Source organism: Cydia strobilella, chromosome 3 (genome assembly GCF_947568885.1).
Source record: "Cydia strobilella chromosome 3, ilCydStro3.1, whole genome shotgun sequence".
Lineage (NCBI taxonomy): Eukaryota > Metazoa > Arthropoda > Insecta > Lepidoptera > Tortricidae > Cydia > Cydia strobilella.
In genome coordinates this window covers 17,992,003-18,006,177 of record NC_086043.1, presented here as the reverse complement: position 1 = coordinate 18,006,177, position 14,175 = coordinate 17,992,003, and the positions used below count along the sequence as shown (strand labels likewise).

The window sequence follows — 14,175 nt, the reverse complement described above, 5'->3', positions numbered from 1 at the left end:
TAGCCGGGTCCACACATAGCGAGCATACGCACAAGGCAATTTCCTTGCGCACAAAACGGCCAGTGTAGACGTTAAGCTCTCTAAGGATAGACGCGTTGGTTCGAAATGCGATCCGAGCTATTAGAGATACTTTTGACGCGTATGATACCTGTAAGAATGAATAATAAGCTAAGAAGAATAATAAGCTAGTAATGGGATAGTAGGAATTCATGTATAAAATTAATAAAACACAAATCAAATGGACAATAAGTGTATTGTGGTCAGCTCGAAAATGAACTTAGTTTATATATTACAAAATATTTTCACGAAATGAAAATAACACATTAAGGTACATGGAACTACAGGTCAAAAAGTGACACTAAGAGACAACTTCTACGCATTCACAATGGAAAATGAAAATGACGACTGATTTTGTTTCATCTACAAAAGTAATTATAATTAAATTTTAAATGAATGCCGACTAGCAAAAACACATACCTACTTGTAATCAAAGTAATTAAAAGGGTTTAATGTCCAAGGGTTTGGGATGAAAAGAAGACGTACATTTTAGTACATACATACATAGATTATATAGTGTCATACTAGAATTATAAATTACACTCTTTCTATGAATTTTACGGCTAAACTTCTAAACCATTTTAATGAAATTTGGTATTAAGGAAGCTTAAGATCTGACGTCATTCTTAATTAGACACAGGCTTTTTTCATTTTGGTAATCAAACTCTTTGGAGGAGTTATTAGACGGACCAAATCTCACGTGTACCTTCATGTTTTATTCATAAATATTAATCAAAAATCGGTAAATATTGCAACATTGTGGATACAATTGAAAATAAGTAAATATACTTGGATTTGTCTCCTTTTATTGACCAAATTCCTTGGACATTAACAAACAAAAAAAAACATGCACCATTATAGGCATTATGATTTATGAACCTTTAAGCACCTTCCAATTAAACAGGTACATAATAAGCAGGCATCGTAAACTGCGAGCGAAATCCATTGAAGTACCGGCCCACTGACTATCAGTTCGCCGGACGATATCGGCCTGTCAGTTAAAACAAAAATTTGACAGTTCCGAACAACTGGCCGGCTGATATCGTCCGGCGGACTGATAGTCAGTGGGCCCCTTACTTCAATGGATTTCGCTCGCAGTTTACGATGCCTGAATTAATAAGATATTTAAAAATGTATAAATATGGATCCCGATTTCATCTTAACTTATGTAATTTATATGTAAGAGTTTATTCAATACTTACATAATTTGATTCTTCATATGATTTTAGTAAAATTCTGTAGGTTATAAATTTGTCAAAGATAACTAGTGATATGAAAATGATCGATGATAATGAAATCTACGTCTCACCTTAGGGACAAAAACTAGGGCAGGACACTCACACAATATCTATGGTATTATTTGTTTATAGCGCGGAAAGCCGCATTTTCAGCTTATACCTCACCATCGAAAATCGACAACATCCATGAACAATCAATCAGTAAGAGCAAACTTTAACTATAATACACAGGTCCCTAACGGTACAATACACCCACAACAACTGTCATGGAAAAGGCGAGTACGAGTTAACACCAAAAGCCGTAGCAAATAAATAACTATAATTAATTAATAAAAATATGTACAGAACAATTATGAAACAGTCACGGCTTACTTAACGCGCTACGCTACCAGTCTCGCATAAAGTGGGAATGCATGTTTAAAACAGGGACTTACACAATCCTTATATTCCTTTTAAAAAGTCTACGCATATGATGCCACGTCACACACTTCTTGCACAAATAAAACCTATTGCCATGAACTTATATGTAGTTGCAATTTCAATAGCATCTTTGTATTCAAAGTCGAAAGGTCTGTAAGTATATTGTGTGAGTGCCATTTAAATTTCAACTATAATTCCATAACATTAAGTTTCATTATAGTTCGTAACTAAAAACGTGTGTCACGAATAATAGACAGTGAAGAACATGCGTCCGCACTTTAAACACGGTCTTGGCTTTGGATTACCTTATCGTCTCAGCTACGATTAATACTAATTTACAATAATCTTTAGAACAACATTTACAATAATTAACAAATATTATTGTTCGACATTAACAACGAGGTGGGGTGACTCTACTAAAGGTGCCTATACATACAATCCAATATCAAACCGCTACTCTCATTACCTATCGATATTTTAAAGCAGGTGTTCCGACTTTGAAGTGTACAATTTGAAGTTACCTACACTTGCAATTTCTATCACTATATAAATTTCATTTGTGAATTGACTGGCCATCAACATAAAATAATTCCTTGCTCATCTCATTGTTTATGGCGACCGAAAAGCTTTTACTTATAAAGAACGTAAGTCGCACTAAATACAACCACAGTCACTTGCCAAGCCTAAAAGACACCTTTACCTACTTTTTATAACTCCATTATAGGTATTGTGACATATTTCTTAGTCCATCCTTAAGTAACGTGCGTTACTAAATCCACCTCGTATTTTCTAGGCATGTTATTTTTTACGTTACAATGGCGCCCGAATTTATAGGTTGATCGCTGAATAATAAGGATACAATTAAATCAAGCTAAGCTTGCAATGAACAATTTGACAGACGTACTTACGTAATAATGTCCGATATCTTTCTAAGGATGTCGTTATCGCTCAAACCTCTAAGTAACTACCAGGGGTTTCAGATTTTTCAAACATTTAGTTAGTAGCGTGTGGAATATCCCATCGGTAACTTTTTTGCCGACTCGATATCGCGTCCGCGGGACTCGAGGGGTTAAGGACACCAAATAGGCTCTGTCATAGCATATGGTTGCCATATTCATTGCAAACTTAGCTTAATTGAATTTTCATAACATCAGTTAGCTGTCGACCTATACAAGAGCTGTTAGTGGTGTAGGCACAGTTGCGACTGGAGTCAGTGGTCGTGCAACCGGTCGTGCGAGCGGCTGGACGAGCGGGAGGTCTTGCGCTGGTCGAGGTACGCCGCCGGCGCCCAGCCCTCGCCGTGGCCGCCTGGACAGGAAATTGAAACTTGAATTCGTTGCGGGACAGTTATCTCATGTAGTATACTACAGTATGTCTCCCACAATTGGGACATTAAATCAGGGCTCGATTCAACTCGCTAAATCGAGCTACTTTTACTATGAGACCAAATTTTGGTGTTTCCATAGAAAACGTAGACATATTCTGATCAGCAAAAATGTACGAAAATACCAATATTTTTTTCGCGATTTCAGGGTTGGCAACGTAATAAAAGTAGCTCAGTGTAGCGAGTAGAATCGAGCCCTGCATTTAAAGCCCCATGATGGGAGACACCCTGTATAACTCTGTACAACTAAATCAGCTACGTGTATTAAAATGGAAACCAGGTCGACTGTGCTAGCACACCTTTCAGGTAGTCTTGATCATAGTATTAAATGAGGCGCGCAGAGCCGAGTGGCCCATAGAATCTTGCACCGAAAGCATGTGCTAAGTACGTCGAAACAATACCACCACTGCTACCGTGTTTTATATCGCATTTTAACACGGATGGATTAAGATCGCCGGATAATACGTACCCGCCAGCCGCACGTACCACCAGCCCGCGCAGCCGACCTTGAGCAGCTCGGCCTGCTGGCCCTCGCGCAGCGACACCTCGCTCGCGCCCACCGCCGTGTACTCTGACAACGCCATCAGCGCGCACCCCACCGCCTGCGCACACACACGGATTATAACCTTAACTTAACTACACAATATGGTATACTTTAGTCAGCGGGCGGACGCCATACATCAAAAATCACGTGCGTTTCTATGTGTGAACGGCACGTCTGTACACGCGGCATGCGTCATAGAGTTAGTAATTGCTTAAAAATAAAACTGAGCGGCCGGCAAACGGCCGTCAATCTGCTGTCGCGGGGCGAGGTAATTCGAGTCGGGGCGGGGCGGCGCGTGGCCGTTCTGTATGATAATACTAAATATTACTTATTCTGTGCTTTAGTGTGTCACATTCAACTAGTCATTCGTAGTAGGCCTTATCACTTTGTAATAAAGTTCGCAAATGGTAAGTTAACTGGTTATGTATCTAGGGAACGTGTTTATCATTGAGTTATAAGAATAAATTTTCAATTTTACCTTGTTTTTCAAAAGGTCACCTTAAAGGTTTTACCTTATACCGAGATAGACGATAATTAGTAATTTCTATGAATAAGTTTCTTCTCTGTTTCCATACAATTCAATCTATACCCAAAGTAAGGGATTTCAGAGAAAACTAGATTTGGTTCTTTAAAGAAGTAGAAACAAGAAGATAAGGTGCAACAAGAATATTGCAGGCACACTTCTTTTATAAGAAACGTACATCAGGTTTGTTTTGTGAGGTACAAGGTGATAGGTATCGACTCGTATGTTTTGAACGTCTGTTGAGTAAACTTTAGACTATTGAACTGATATAAGCATTATCAAAAATGAATGTAGCTCGGCGCTAAGCCCAATCACAAATGGAACAAACTATTATAGCTTTATCTATTTAGATACTACTCGTATGATTTGAAATAAAAAGGACATAGGTAAAATCGTCATTTACAGTTTGCTATAATAATCATTATTACATAGGATAGGTACTATATGGTATTTTTTTCTTATTTTAGTAGGCTATAAGCTATCACTTAATGATGGGTTTTTATCATGTAGTAGGCAGGTATATATCTGTTAGTGTTTAGTAGAACCATTATCATTCACTCACACATCAACCGAAGCATGCAATTTGAACTTAACCAGTTCACCTTAGGGTTGCGTTTTTTTGCCGGCAAAAATGCAACACTATTGCACTTCTATCTTTTTGCTAGCTTATAACTAAACCATGCAGTTGTTTAAGCGATTTATACATTCACACGTTTCATATATATGTAGTGGTTAGTAGACATACAATATACTTATTATACTAATTTATGCTATAATATATATTCTTAAATTCGACGTGTTTTCTTATGATACAGTAATAATTAGGGAATCATTGTTTTGATACGTTCTTATTCCTAATAGCGCTTTCATGTTTATTTATGATTCATAATAATAAAATAAATCGTTTTCTTTAAAAGTACATCAGACTTAGGTATTTTTATGAAGCTTAGATATGTTGTCATGACTCTCCTTAAGAAGACGTGCGTTGATCGTGTTCCTGATATGCGTGTCAGAGTGGAAACTATATTCTGACAATATAATTTGTGATATGGGTAAGTAAATTAAATATATATTGTCAGTATACCTGTACACGTACAGTGCAAGTACATCGTGTTCCTTCCATAGTAGTGTATAGAAATAATATTACAGTAAGTATAAGCCAAGACCGCAGTCAGAAGCCGTGGTTAGAGTGCAAGCCGAGAGCCGTGCCGAGCCGAGCAGTGCAGAATCAAACACTCCTCACAACTTATCTCATACATGTCAATATACGTGTCATTTTAGTAACATTCAGTGTCAAACGATAGTACAGTATTGTCCATGAAGATACGATGATGTCCAATGTCCATTATATTCTACCATTCGTTAACAAAAATAAATATGTATCGTAAACATTAAACGAACATTTATCGAAGCAAGCGCAGTTAACAGAACTAAAAAGCACACTGACAAATGAATGACATAACAAACAAAACAATGACTTACACGACAGTTAATGTTCGGCAATAACAACTGATATATCCACGTTCGCTGTCGAACTCTTTGGTTATGTACTTTTAACTTTGGATAATTCAGTCTCTTTCATTGTATTTACAACCTCTACAGGCTAAAGCTCTGTAGAGAAACTATCAGTACTGGGACACGTAAAACGTGGAGTTGGCCTGTGTAGACCCCGATACAGAAAAGAATTGTACCACTCTGTGTATGGTACCGTTGAGACCGACGGCCTCCGTCACCTGTTGAACAACACATCTTAGAGCACCCGCCATCTTACGATCGCATTGCGACAAGATGGCGCCGGTATTAAGCAGCCACTCTGAGCGTGACCTGATAAAAAAGCTTTCTCGTGTTAATTTGTGCGACGTGGATGTGCAGAACTAAATCCATAACCCTTTGGTGCGGTCGCTAATATTCGGATTCAAATAAACTAAAAGCGATGATGGGTGGGCTAACTTAATTATGCAGTGGACGGCGTGAATTCTAACGGACGTCATGGAGAATTTTTATTATTGGAAAATTTGCAGCATTTTCTCTATGCCTAGGTCTATTTAAACTGCTGCAAATTCTCGGTTAGGTAAGCTTGCATAAACTATTGGATTCGGCATCCTGATTTTTCTTGCTTTAATGTTATGTTTGGGAAGCATTAAGTGCTGGGGTCAGCCTCTCATGCCATACCCGTGGTTCAGCCCGCATTCCTTTAATAATCTTAAAACTTACTTAGACAGTGGGTTTCACTTCATTCAACACTGCAAACCCAAAATTAGTCGCTATTAGGACCCCTATTAAGAAAGCTCTGGCGACAGGAAGCACTATTCTACCCTGTTAGTTTCTCCGGTTACAGCACGTTACGGTTATTTAAACAAGTATCAATATTTAACACAATTTATTATTTCAAGTGTTCTTCACTATTAATAATTAGGTACAGTGAAGGAGCGTCATTTACAATTAAAACACTTCAAAATAACAAGTAAAATTTAGGAAATCTAAATTGGTTATCGCAATTCGTTACCGCGTGCGAAAAACAAATTAATATTTTGTCCTTTAGACTCGAACAGATAAGACAATAAATAGCGATAAACATTTTAAATAGCCTAGAAATTAACGAAAATTTCATTTGTCTACGGCAGCCGAAAGCGATATGCTGGTTCCAGCAGGTTCTAAAGTACTTATATATTTAAATGTGAACTCTCCTTATAAATCAAATCATAATCCGCTGCCGTGAACAACGCTTTTATTGACAGGAGTTCCATATACCATCGAGCTACCTCTCTGAAATCTGTCACAATAGCACATCCCCAATTCCAACCCAAACTAACTCCTATCCCAGCACAATAAAGTTTATTTCAAGTTGCACATACCGGCGCCTGTTCGGGTTCGTCCTCCTCGTCCTCCGAGGGGTCGGTGGACCAGCAGGGCTCGTCGTGCGAGTCGCAGGACGCCGTGCGGGGGTTGGAGGCGGGGGCGGGGGGCTTGGCTTGCGGCCCCGGGGGGCCCAGGTCCCAGGAACTGGCCTGGATTAGTGTCCTGCTGAAGGATAATGGATTAGTATGGGAAATAATTGCAAATAGGTATTTTGCCGAGACCGAATACCAATAGACCTATTGCCTGAAAGCGGCACTTTTTATAAAGTTATAAGGATCGAGGACAGTTGCAAAAAGTGCTATGACCATAAATGGTGTTCTCTATTATTCACCATTCAATATTTAGTAGCCGTTGCTTCCAAATACGGCAGAAGTTTTAAACCTACAACCTACCGACGTATGACAGAAGACACATATTTATCCTCAAGGTCCAGTCATACAAATGAAAAATCCAAAATTTGCTACTGAAATTTGAACCTATAGTGTAGGCAAAATGATTTTGCGTTGTTGGAAAACTGAACGAAACAAAGCAAAAGCGACTGTTCCAATGGGGTTGGCAACTGTCAAAGATTTGCAGAGATGGCGCCATCATAGCTTGCCCCTTTTTCTATGAGATTTGGCTTAAAGGGCTGGCATCCAGGCATTAAAAAAACACAAATTTTACACATTTCTGGGGATTGACAGGGCAAGCTATGCTGGCGCCACCTGCTAAACACTTCGACCGGCCAACCCCATTGAATAGGATTTCAATTTCATCGAACTGAAGAGGAGAACTGTGGAGGATAGGTAAGACCTTGGGCCTTAGGAGGTTATTAACCTCGTTGGCCGATTAATTTTACTGCGAAAAGTAACGTCGGTCAATGACACAAACCTGTGTTGCATGCCGTATTTCCTGACTCGCTCGCCCTTGAGCTCTTTCAGCTGATCGAGTAGAACCCTTTTAATGCGCTCGACCCACGCTCGCTTCACTTCCACAGAGGGCGCTGTGATCGTGTGTACTTCTAATCGGTGCTCCCGCCATACTTCGAACTTGCGGAGGTCGCCTTTCACAGACTCTGTAAGTCCGATTTGTGACATCTGCGAAGGGAAATAAGTATCATTATTTTTATTGAGAACTTTTATGAGGCGTTTCTTGTGTGCGGTACGGTAGGTTCTTAAGTACGTTTAATGTGTTTGAAGTCTTTTTTTTGTTAACCTATTTTGTGTAAAACCGGGACCCTAATATTACTGAGACTCCGCTGTCCGTCCGAAACCGGCCAAATGCGAGTCGCACTCGCGCACGAAGCGTTCCGTACTATTACGCAAACAACTGCAAAAAATCACGTTTGTTGTATGGGAGCCCCACTTAAATATTTATTTTATTCTGTTTTTAGTATTTGTTGTTATAGCGGCAACAGAAATACATAATCTGTGAAAATTTCAACTGTCTAGCTATCACGGTTCAATGAGATACAGCCTGGTGACAGGACGGACAGCGGAGTCTTAGTAATAGGGTCCCGTTTTTACCCTTTGGGTACGGAACCCTAAAAGCGGTTAGACAATTTTTTCTATAAGTAACGCAATAAAAAGTTATCTATTTAGCTAGCTAGAATGAAACCTAGAATACTATCTAATATGCATCTGATTTGTATGTTAATCACATTACTGTCTACAAGTTTTTATCTAAATTTGATACTTTAGCGTCTACAGTAAATGTCGTTGTGTAATGTCATTTAGTGCTAAAACTTTTATATCACTAAGCTTAGGTTAGGTTAGTTTCTCCTTGACAGTACTAGAGAAAAAGTCTAGAAATTCGAGAGTACGATTAGATGTAAAGGCGGGATTCCACTAGAGTGCGGATCTGTGCGGCACAGGCATTTTTGTACTGAATATACTTGTGCCGCACACTGGTGAAATCCCGCCTTTCAAGTGATAAGTAGCCTTGATGTAACTGCACTTAGTAGTCAGCTTGCGGAAAAGCATGGCCTTCTCGTAGATGAAGATTGCCGAGGCCGCAGCCTTATCCCTAGCCGTAGCTCACGTATGCTCATTTATACTACCAGAAAAAAACCCACAGATTTAAAGGGAGACGTGTGACGTACCTGGAGATCATTCTTGAAGTGATAAGTAGCCTTGTTGTGGCTGTTCTTAGTAGCCGGCTTGCAGAAGAGCATGGCCTTTTCGTAGAGGAAGATATGCCGGCGCCGCGGCCGTATTCTGAGCCGCAGGTCCCGTTTGCTCTCTGACGCGACGAGGAACGAGCCTTGCATGAGAAGCTCGCCTTGTTGCGCTAGGTCCACCTGAAGCAATATATATATATGTGAGATGCTGGAATTTAAACCTTTTGGAAGCCAAACACACCTAAAGTTGCGATGAGTAGGCGCTCCCAATACTGCCAATCAAGTGTGAATTGAATTTTTGTAGTTAAGTAGAATTCTACTATTATACAATTTTATATAATTGCATAAAATCTCAGTGGAAACATGTCATGACGGATTCGCGATAGACCCGTCTCTAAATGTGATTTAATATGTCATGACGGTCTAAGTACCAGTAAGTTATAGTTGAAAAGGAATAAATAAAATTATATGCATACCTTAATTTAATTACTTACATACTTTAAGGCACGAGTGCGTGATTGGAGTCATAAATGTAATGTTTATTTACTACAAGGTAGCGACTACTATCGCTAAGAATAATTTACGCCTGTAGTGAAAATATTGCTGTTTTTGAATTGATCTATTTACGTCTTTATTCATTCTTCTCTTCTCCTTCATTTCCTGTTACCCCTTGCTGGGGTGTAGGGCTCGAATCTTGTTTTTCCATTAACCACGGTCTTTATTCATTATTATCCATACTAATATTATAAATGCGAAAGTCTGTCTGTCTGTCTGTCTGTGTGTTCCCTCTTCACGCTTAAACCGCTGAATCGATTTAGATGAAATTTGGCATAGAGATAGGTTGAGTCCCTGAGAAGGACATAGGATAGTTTTTATCCCGAAATCATAAGAAAGTAAAAAGCGGGGTGGAATTGAGATAATTAATGAAGTGCCTGCTAATTTGTGTGCATAATATGCTGAAATTGAATGATTGCTATGAGAAATTTCCCAGGCGCTATACTTACTTTAGCTGCTGTTACTAAGTCCACGCAGACTAAGTGGCGGGCAAAAGCTAGTTTTTAATAAAGCCGTTTCTGTACCTGAATTACTTACATTTTTTAAGACATGTCGTAAAATTCGTACCTTACCTAAGATGGTAAAGGTTCATAAAACACGGCCGAATGAAGCGTAAAAAGCGAATCGCCCGTAACAAATTCAGATGCGATGGGGTGATACGAAAGAAACTTCATAAATAAACAATTTCAGTACGGATGATTAGTTTATTTACAAGTTAACATACATATTACATGACCAAACTACAGAAGCGTGGCTTTTGCCTACTTTAGCAAAATAAACCAGCAATGGGAGGATAAAACCCACTCTGTTCTCTCGCCATACTGATTTTCTTAGGTCTTCTTTCGCTGTTTAAGCAATCCGTCATTGAACTGCGCTTCCTCTAACCATCAGACAAGCCCCAAGCAAGCCGACTTTCAAACGACTGCTCAACAAGTCTACAAGCACCTACTGATTAGTGGGACCTAACACATTCGAATATTAATAATATAAGTAAATTGTGTAACGATAAGGATAGTTCCAAATATTTAATTTATAATTTAAACTGACTGTAGTAGTTGCCTTAGTAAACACACAAGTACATAACGGTGTTTTTATTGTTAATTGACGTAATTCGAGATATTGCAACTACCGCTGCCCCTCGCGTGACTAACTTTCCATCCGCAAGTCTGCGCGCCCCGTGGGAACACATCAATCTTACTCAACATCCCTATTCAATGGTAATACGAAACAAAATCGTTTGACTGACACCCTGTCAATCTCGTGGGATAAAACATAAACATGTTTAAAACACAAACATAATTTAAAATATTCAAATATAACTTAATTTCCTGGTAATAAGGTTTAAAATGCAGTGGGGTATTTCAGTAGAGATGCCTCGTAATTTATATAGTGCCTATACATACGTCGCGTTAAGTGGACGGTGACGTCAGTGACTGATTTGTCGCTGGAGAAATCTTCAACGGGTATGGTAATATGGGTAAATTATAGTAAATAATTCTACCTTATTATTCATGGTTCTCGAACTCGGCTGGGTGAAAAGCCATAAGTTCTAGACTTTGTTTAATAACACGTGAATACCGAATACATATGTTTAATCGTATTATCTATTCATATAGTACATATTACGAATAAATATGTAGTTGTAAAGGAACAGTTACTATAGTCATTTATTATGCACATTGGTAAAATTAAATGAGTATTAAAAACTATTGGTAATAAGTGGTAATAACTATTAGTAAACGGTTGTCAGTTGTTAGTACAACCATTCAAGTCTTACCTACCTGAAATAGGTAGTCTATCGAAAATAATTCTGCAACAGTTTGGTAGGCGAGGCGCCAGAGCGTGGGATTCAAATTCAGTCAAAATTTCATCTACATATGATGTAGGTATATTTATGTATATACTTATTGGCGCCACACTTTGTCACCAAGCCACCAAGTCGGTGCAGAGTTAGCTTAGATGGACTGCACAAATATGATTATTCTAAAAATCCAAAATGAATGTGGTCACATCGGCATATTTACATCATTTACAGAACTATGACTCACCGGTACGCCAGTTATGGCGATCTGATGCATGGAGTCGTTGACGCATTTGACGACGACCAGCATACAGTCCAGCGCCTGCTGGAGGTTTGAGCTCATAGAGCCACATTCGCTGTACCGCAGGAGATCCTGCCAAATAAAAATAACCTTTAAGTTCATGTCTATAGGCAGCAAAATACATGATTGGTTATTGAGCAAAAACGCTATAAATAATACTCTGTTGCCGATACCCAATATGGTTTTTAATATGCACGATTGTCGATTATTTATTATTTCTAGAAACCAACATCTGTTTGTAAAGAATCAACGATAGTATTTTTTGTGCTTACCGAATACTTTTTTACCTAGTTATTCGGTTGGATCACTTTACTACTTATATAGCTTATATAAGTCACATTTGAAACTACAATAATTTAATGACCAAAGTAAATGCAAAATCAAGAACGCCTATTGATTCAGCGTTGCAATACACGATATCACCTTTATTCAGGTATCAGACATAAAATTATATGTACGATATATCCTACAGTCCAAAACACATTGACTAAATAAATGCTATTAACTATTTCTGGCTATTAATGCTTCTCCTTCAAACGAGAAAAAGTTATTTTGAGCCTAGTTTTAGTCGCCTGTTAACATATTGGGTCGGTTTTGAAATAAACAAGAACAGGTGGACAGTCTAAAATAGTACGAGTTTGTTTATGTTAAACTGCATAGCTGCATACCCTTGTAACTTGTAACCCGTTTATTCCAGCAACGACCTGTTTTAAAATAACTTCTAAACTAAACATTAATTGATATTAGTTGATATCTAACAACTTTATTATGGAACGGCCCCAGAGCAATCGAACATTAATTAAAAAGTTATTTAATGAACTGTCAATAGTTTATTAGGGTACTGTGTGCACACACATAAAAGATATAAAAGGAAGTCGAACCGAGTTTGAAGGAAGTTCTTTTTAAAATGGAAACTTTAGGCAAACGGCTTTTTAGGAGTAAGGATCGGCAACGCGAATGTAACACCCCTGGAGTTGGAGGAGTCCAGAGGTTACGGTGATCCTTACCACCAGGCGGGCGTTATGCTTGTTTGCCGCCGAACTGGTATAAAAACGGAACAGAGTCCTATTACAAGCGTCTATAATCAAGTTAGTACCATTGTTCTGAATCACTCCGCGTTCCGAACAGGTGTTGGCAGTGGAACTATGAACTTAGTAGGAGTAGGAGCGTAAAGTGTCGTACTGAGTCTTATGAATTAAGTAAGCGCGAATAGTACCTTTAATAGCAGCTGATACTTAGTGATCCTCTGCACTGGCTTGAGCAGATACGCGGCCAACGGCAGCTTGTGTCCTAACCGCAATTGACACGCTTGCAGGAAGAGGTGTGTGTCCACCAGAGTCTCACGGAGCCTTTCCGATCGGGGAATGTTCTGGCAGTAGTAGCTGTAAAGCCGGAAGAATGTCTCGCGCTGTGGACAAGATTAAATGTTATATAGTTTGCCAGAATTTTTATGCATATCCTATAATTGGGTTGCTTTAACACGTTCACTGCCCCAATCTGAATCGTTAACCCTACGTAGAGTTACGTACCTTTGAAGTAGAGGCTAACCGTAAAGTGTAACCCATAGGTATACGGGGCACGGACAGAAGGGAAGAAGTCAAGAAGGGAACGCATGCAGATTTCATAGCATGTTCCATTTTAGGTACATAAACAGATGACAACAAAATACAGCGAAGAACGTATTACTCTTGCGGAACAGGTGGACGAAACCACCCTTTGATAACTACTAAATACGTGACCAAATGATCTTGTAAGGTCGTAGGTGCGTGACGAATTCAAGTAAAGCAATGTAAACGTCATTGCTTAATAAATTGACTATATGTACTTAATTTATTGTACAGTGCTAAAGACCAGTGCTAAAAACAAATAGGTACCTAACTAATGAGACGAATCCTTACCTTTTCGACAAAACAGAGTGCAACGAGTTCCGTAGCCGAGATGGATCGCTCCAGGTCCTTGAGGAACACGTCTTGGTGGAATGTGAAGAGCTCGTGCAGGTTCCCGAAGAGCACGTCGGCCTGCCCCACCAGCGTCGCCGGCAGCAGGTGCTGGTTCTCTGGCTTCTCGATCTCCTCTTTGTAACCCTGGAAAGAGACAGGTACACTGAAATATATTGTATAGTTGTTAAACTAACAGCGATAGTCAGACTACAAGTAAAGGTAACGACATTATTGCGGCGTTAGGGAATTCGGATAGTGGATATTAGATGTATCTTGATGTGAAAAAGATTACACTCAAACTATCTATCACTATCACAACTTAATTTACGGAGCCCACAGAGCTTGTTGAAAATTTTTGCGTGCTTTGTCGTAATATAACCTACTCCTTAACGTCGTAGAATCAAGGTAGAATCTTATAAAATGATTAACTTTACTCAAAATGCTATTACGTGACA

At 39.0% G+C, this 14,175-nt stretch overlaps 1 protein-coding gene across 10 annotated transcripts in view; it reads right to left on the bottom strand.

Moving 5' to 3' along the window:
• Positions 1-2,677: 2,677 nt before the first annotated feature.
• The window catches only part of LOC134755979 (guanine nucleotide exchange factor DBS-like), a 129,142-nt gene continuing 117,644 nt past the window's right edge, over positions 2,678-14,175 (bottom strand). For 3 of the 10 annotated variants that reach the window (XM_063692711.1, XM_063692712.1, XM_063692710.1), the window contains exons 13-20: positions 13,679-13,864; positions 12,997-13,188; positions 11,727-11,852; positions 9,106-9,303; positions 7,896-8,101; positions 7,022-7,190; positions 3,569-3,701; positions 2,683-3,023 (exon numbers count right to left, since the gene is read on the bottom strand). In XM_063692711.1, the coding sequence (XP_063548781.1) occupies positions 2,926-3,023; positions 3,569-3,701; positions 7,022-7,190; positions 7,896-8,101; positions 9,106-9,303; positions 11,727-11,852; positions 12,997-13,188; positions 13,679-13,864 (1,308 nt within the window). In that variant the 3' untranslated portion in view covers positions 2,683-2,925. Of the gene's footprint in view, positions 3,024-3,567; positions 3,702-5,121; positions 5,900-5,919; positions 6,410-7,021; positions 7,191-7,895; positions 8,102-9,105; positions 9,304-11,726; positions 11,853-12,996; positions 13,189-13,678; positions 13,865-14,175 lie in introns of those variants that run through there. The other 7 variants (XR_010129092.1, XM_063692715.1, XM_063692707.1 and 4 more) reach the window with 7 other exon arrangements.